The sequence below is a fragment of the Cupressus sempervirens genome, chromosome 10 (genome assembly GCF_028749045.1).
Source record: "Cupressus sempervirens isolate cs-2001-9-10 chromosome 10, ASM2874904v1, whole genome shotgun sequence".
Taxonomy (NCBI): domain Eukaryota; kingdom Viridiplantae; phylum Streptophyta; class Pinopsida; order Cupressales; family Cupressaceae; genus Cupressus; species Cupressus sempervirens.
The window spans coordinates 120,633,483-120,639,787 of record NC_143127.1 but is presented as its reverse complement, the minus strand read 5'-3'; the positions used below and the strand labels follow the sequence as shown (position 1 = coordinate 120,639,787).

The following is a 6,305-nucleotide window of genomic DNA, read 5'->3' as shown; positions in this document are numbered from 1 at the left end:
CAGCTGAGTTGTTTGAAATCATTGTTTATGGATGCATGTGAGCACCTGAATAGTCTTCTTGATAATTTGGAGAGCTCAAATCATTGAAATTTCTCATCGTCAAAGGTTGCAACAACTTGAAGGCACTCAATGGTGGGTTTAGGTCCTTAACTTCACTTATGGCAGTGAGAGCATCAAATTGTGAATCATAGGATGAAGAGGTAGTGGACATCTTAGTTGAGATAAAAAGTTTACTGTTTCTAGAAATGGATGGATCACAGTCACTAATTCAGAGGTGGGAAGAACTAGGACAGAGCTACCCTTTGATTGAATCTAGCATTGGGGTGAGTATAAAGATAAGGTTCTAATGGTTTGGCTTGAACATCATAATCTAATTTTTGGTTTGTTTAGGATCAGATGAACCATCTAGTCTATCAGATTTCCTCAAATCCATTAATAAGTGAAGCAAGTTTCTGGATTAGACTGTTTGAATAATATTTACATCAATGTTTCAAATCACACTATGTGATCCATCGTCAGGATGCAAGAACACAAAGGAGGATCAATCATCAGGATGCAAGACATCCTGATGATGCATCCTGATGATGGATCCTTCTTTGTGTTCATTGTCAAGATGCAAGAACATAAAGGAGGATTCATCATCAAGATGCAAGATGCAAGAACACAAAGGATGATCCATCATCAGGATGTAAGATGACCTGATGATGCATCCTGATGATGGATCCTCCTTTGTGTTCTTGCATCTTAACGATGGATCACGTAGTGTGATTATTTCTCCTTTGTGTTCTTGCATCCTAATGATGGATCCTCCCTTTTGTTCCTGCATCTTGATGATGGATCACGTAGTGTGATTTGAACATTGATGTAAAAATCATTCACAATAGCTAATATGGAAACTTGCTTCACATGAAACAATCTGATCCAGAAACTTGCTTCACATGAACACTCTAAACAAGTCAATGCTTAAAGTGAGTCATTTAAACTTGACAGGAGCTGATGTTAGGAAAATATTTCACTTTTTTTTTTAGTGAAAGCTTGATTTTTGAAGAGCTTATCTTGGAAGACATTCTTTGTAGTTATATTTGTTATTCTTATCTTCTGGCCTTACATGTCTCAGATTGATGATGAGTTCCTACAAACTGTTGAGCATACACTATTTTATGGTGGAAGTAGATTTGTGGGTGTGGAGGTAATGGACAATTGGTAGATTGGTCTTGGTCTTATTTTGCAAAGAAAGAAGAAGTGGAAGTGAGTGTGTTGATGAAAATGTGCAATCTTTCTTTAGATTGCAACAAGCATGTTTTACAAGTAGTGAGGAAGGAACTAGAAACGAGGATGGAGGAAAGCCATGGTAGGCAAAAGTTTTAGATAGTGAATTTAGAGGTAGGGGATTCATTAGACAAGAGTGAAGAGCATATCTACTAAACTCTTTGGAAGCTTCTACCCAACGACAATTGTGCTTGCATGCCAACAGATAGTAGAACAAGACAACTGTTTGCATTTTCTCCCTATAGTCTACTTGAACCTGAGTCAAGGTATGCAATACAGTCTTTACATACATGTATTTTTCAATTAAGAGTTTGAATGTAAACAGACTAGAAATAGGTGGAATTTCAAAGTGAATATTTTCCAAATGATTAAAAAGAGATGTTTAGAGATCAAGGAGGGGGATTTGGGAGACTCTTCTCTACAATTGTACACTTATGCAAAGTGGAACAGTGATTCAAGACTAACACTAGTACAAATAACACTATCACCTACTTTTACACATGATTTTTCATAAGAAATTGGAAAACAACCTCAAAAGATGTAGAAAAAATTTGGGAGAGGGTGGAAGAAGTGGATGTACATTGTACTCCTTAGCAAATACAAAGGGAATAATTCCCTGAGGGAGTGCTACCTGTGCCATGAAAATAAAACATGTCAGAAGACCTAAGAATTCAACTTTTCCTTACAAAAACAATGAAAATAATTAATATGTTGTTAAATAACTTGTGGATGATAATAGAATCTTCAATCAGAATAAATTGAGAAGAAGTTGGTTGGAACTGGAAATATTTTATTGGTAGAGATGGGCATTGCCTCACACAAGGGCCAGGTTCAAACCCTAGCTGTTTAAGAGTTCCAAACTGCTTAGAAAAGGAAGAGTTTGACCTTTGACATAGTTGATTGAAAGTCTCCAAAGGTCTTATAGTTTCCTACGTGAAATAAATAAGGATGGTTTCCCATGCCCAGAAAAGAAAAGATAAAGAATCAAGGAAATGAACTTTGAATGGCAATACAAAGATTACGTCAATTGCACCAAAAATAACTGAAAAAATAAATAAGAGACCAACTTTCAAACATAGTAAGATAGCCTCTAAGGGGTTCAGCTTTATTGTTTGAAGGAGTTTTCATTGTAAATATCTAAGTTCAAAACCAAAAGGGACATCTAATATGGAACTATAAGTTGTGATTCATGATAATTTCCAGTTAGATTTGTGACTCTTGGTCTTCTATATGTAGTTTCTAGTGTAGTTGCTTGAAAGAAGCTAGTACTAGTCTCTTGTTGTGCTTGAAATTATATTGGTCTTATATTGATGCTCATATTAATGGAAAATTTGTAGAAAATTATAACTATAAAAGAAGACAAAGGTGACCAATCCAGTCACTCAAAGGAAAAAGAAAAAAAAGAGTGACTTTGGGAGAGAATAATGAAACTAATATAGTTGCAATACGGTGGTATTTAAAACAAACAGAGCTTTACAAACATCAAAAAAGAAAAAATCACATGCATATATCGAGTACCAAAAATCAAGAGAGCCTAGAGATCTCTAGATGGTTGATGAATAAGACTACTATATAAGAACATCTCTGCTATCACCCCTTAAATTCTAAGACAGAAAACCTAACAATTGACCATCTATGATTATTGAGAAAAATAACAGAAAATAGATTTAAAGAGAAACAAAGGTTCCTAATTTAAGTTGGTTTTGGCATTAAGTACCACTCAAAAGGTTTGCAACATTACTAGATGCCTAAGTCACAAGGTTTGAAATTCATATAATTCAGATGAAGTTTGGAAAGGATAAAAACTTGCTGAAATTTGAACTTCATGGATGATATTTGACATATCCTATGACTTAGCTACATACTTGGACAATAGCAACATGCAGCCATACTCCCCTTAGACCAATAGCAATAGAAGTTACAGCCATTATAGGTGGCCCAGTAAGAAACCTGACTGCCATTGCAAATGCTACAATTAAATTCCCACACGCTATGATTCTGGGTTGCAATGCCATGAACAATCCTGTGACCCAAATAGGAAATTTGAAGCACAATATTAGTGAATCCATTGCAATAACTTAAAATTTATTTCTATGTGACAAACTTTCTAAAATCTTAATCTAGTCTTAGATGTTTACAGGGGTTAGCTAAGCCATGCTCTAGGATGTGCAGAATAACTCCTCAAAAAGAGAGATAGAGAAGGATTCAAAACATACCCAAACTAAACATGGCCATACCAAGACTAGCATCAAAAAATATTCTTATTAACTGCTCTAGGATGGCAGGCATTTCAACTTTCCATCTGCAAAAATGATTATAAAAAACATGAAAATATATCAAAGATCTTTGATATTGATAGAAAACAACACAGATTCATTTATTCATACACATGTATGTCATAAAAATCCTTGCACACTTTGAAAAATTGTATTCCCTTTCAGTTACTCAAAAGCAGTTCACATAAAGATGACATTCAATTAACATAGATCCTAATATTCACAAGTATAAGGTCATGTGTTCCATCATAGCAGCCTATAGATTTAATTCTGTTAATTGAAAGAATTCATTGTTTTGTGTACAATCCTCAAAAGTAATATTTTCCCTTGTCCACTTAATCCTATACAAAAGGCCATATGGCAGTAGGGGAAGAGACCCAGTAATCGTTAGGGGTCTAATTATTGTGAGGGTTTTCTGATAGATACTCTACAATTATCACTTTTAAAAAGTTTTAAAAAAATGATAATACGTGTAGTAATAACCAATCACATATATACTAATAGTTGATCATCTTTTAACTTTCTTGGTTGTTGATTTGTCCATTTGTGACACAAGTACTATTTTTTAAGTGAGCAACTATTGAGGGGTGAACATAATGGGTTTCATGCGAGTGATAGCACTTTTTGACCACTTTGCATTCCATGGCCTCTATAGAGAGATCCGTAAATGCCCAAATGTTGAAACCTTAGCTTTAAGCTCTTTAGTCACCTAAGGAGGTCTACTGAAAAAGTTGGCATAATTTGACTTATGGTTTAGGAGATCTAGATGTACAAAGTTAGCTTGGGTGGCTACTAGGTCTCTTCCCTTATAGATAGAACTATATAACATAAACCATAAACAATGGTAACCTTGGCAGCAGCAAGAAATTGTTACAAAAACTGTACAAAGCAATAGGTTATGGCTAGAATAATTGTTAATTAATAGTGGGAAACAAAAAACTCTGATATATTCATGACTCACTTCAGAACATTTTGATACAGCACAGTAGTAGTAGAAGCAGGAAACAAACCTGAAGGTGATGAGAGACCAAGTGAGGCCTATAAGACTAGAATAAGTATTAGGATTGTGAATGAGCTTTCTCCACACCATGATAAGAATAAGTCTAGTCATAACACTAGGAGGAGGCATATTTGTGAATTTGGAGTCATTTTGGCCTTTGGGATTAAGCTTGGTTGTTGAACTAGAACTGAACTTGGAGATGCTTGCAAGGGGAGGAGGAGTTTCCTTGTGATTGATTTCCTCTTGAGCCATTCCTTTGTGCCCAAAACTAAAATGTTTGGGTATATATTCTTCGTATGTTTAGCAAGCCTCATGTAAACCTGCATAACCAAATCACCTATCAAGCTGAAGATGTTTCACTCAAATCTATCAACCTTACAATGAAAAAAATTGTAGAATGGTTAAGTTTCTACTCACAAGCTTATAAGTTTACTAAACTTCATAGGTTAGTTTCAGAATTGGGGATCAAATTTTAGTTTGTAACATATCTTGATAGTGAAAATATAACTTCTATAAATGTCTCCCCAATTCAGATAAAAAGCTGTGACTACATCATTTGGTGGTACTCAAGAGCTAGCAATAACTGTATTAAAAAATATGTAGGGGCAGCCTCAAAGCAAGGCTACCCTCAACATTCTCAAACCAAACCTTTCTTAGATAGATCTTGGACTCATCGATTTAGTTCCTCATTTTCACTTCCCCATCAATTTTCGCCCCTCTGCAATGTGGCTATGAATAAATGCAAATGCCATGACAAACACCAACAGTAATCCCAAACCAAGAAACATCGAATTGTGCAACCATTTTTACCTCTTCACCAAAACTTTAACCAATTCCTTCAATCTCAATTTTAATTTCACAGCAAATTTTAGGCAATCCATTCACAAATTAAAACTTAAACCCTTAACCATCCTCCCGCTCCTTCGCGTGCTCAGTCAAATGATTTTTCATTTTAAAGTTAAAGCCCATGTTGGTCAAAATTTCAACCAACACAGGTTAGATTTTTAAAAAAGAGAAAAAATTCCTTCTACAATCTGACCAACCTAAACCTTTTTAATTGATGGTCAAAAAATGGGGTCAAATGTAGTAGTGGAATAACATTGGATTCAAGGTAGAATTCATGAATGGATAGGCCAAAATTACTAGATAGAAAAGGAAATATGGTTGGATCTAGCAAGCAAACAAAAGGTAATCTATTTTATCTTGATCTCAGTGATTGTTCATGTTTTATTGCTCAAATAGAGGAAAGATGGTTATGGCACAAAAGGCTATGTCATGTGGATTTTGATAATTTGGTTAAAATAAGAAAACATAGAAGAGTAAGAGGTATTCCTAGTTTGAAGAAACTTGACATGGGTCTATGCAAGAATTACCAAATTGGTAAGATGGGAAAGACAAGCTTCAAGAGAAAATACTATCAGTCAAAAGAAGTCTTGGGAATTGTTCATACATACTTATGTGGACCTATTGGAATAAAGAGTTATAGTGGAGAGAAAAATTTCATTATTTTTGTTGATGATTACTCTAGAATGATGACAATAATGTACCTAGAAGAAAAATTAGAAGCCTTTCAAAAATTAAAGTGGTATCTGGCAAGAGTAGAAAAAGAAACTGGAAAGAAGTTGAAATGCTTAAGATCAGACAGAGGTGGTGAATTCATCTCCCATGAATTCAATAATTTCTACATTGAAAAAGGAATCAAAAGATGAGTATCACCCCTAGTACACTACAACAGAATGGTATAGCTAAAAGAAGAAATA

At 34.6% G+C, this 6,305-nt stretch overlaps 1 protein-coding gene across 1 annotated transcript; it reads right to left on the bottom strand.

Moving 5' to 3' along the window:
• Positions 1 to 1,777: 1,777 nt before the first annotated feature.
• Positions 1,778 to 5,349, bottom strand: LOC149532892 (putative auxin efflux carrier component 1d). The gene is made up of 5 exons (XM_089805779.1): positions 5,324 to 5,349; positions 4,556 to 4,813; positions 3,486 to 3,571; positions 3,135 to 3,292; positions 1,778 to 1,900 (listed from the first exon to the last, which is right to left on the bottom strand). Exons 1-5 carry the CDS (start codon positions 5,347 to 5,349, stop codon positions 1,778 to 1,780), a joined length of 651 nt encoding a protein of 216 aa, XP_089661905.1.
• Positions 5,350 to 6,305: the final 956 nt, after the last annotated feature.

Coding starts and splice junctions, on each gene's coding strand:
- LOC149532892 (XM_089805779.1), bottom strand. CDS start 5,349: ATGGTTGCACAATTCGATGTTTCTTG. Junction 4,814..5,323: donor GCACAATTCGATGTTTCTTG/GTTTGGGATTAC, acceptor CAAACATTTTAG/TTTTGGGCACAAAGGAATGG. Junction 3,572..4,555: donor TGGTCTCTCATCACCTTCAG/GTTTGTTTCCTG, acceptor TCATTTTTGCAG/ATGGAAAGTTGAAATGCCTG.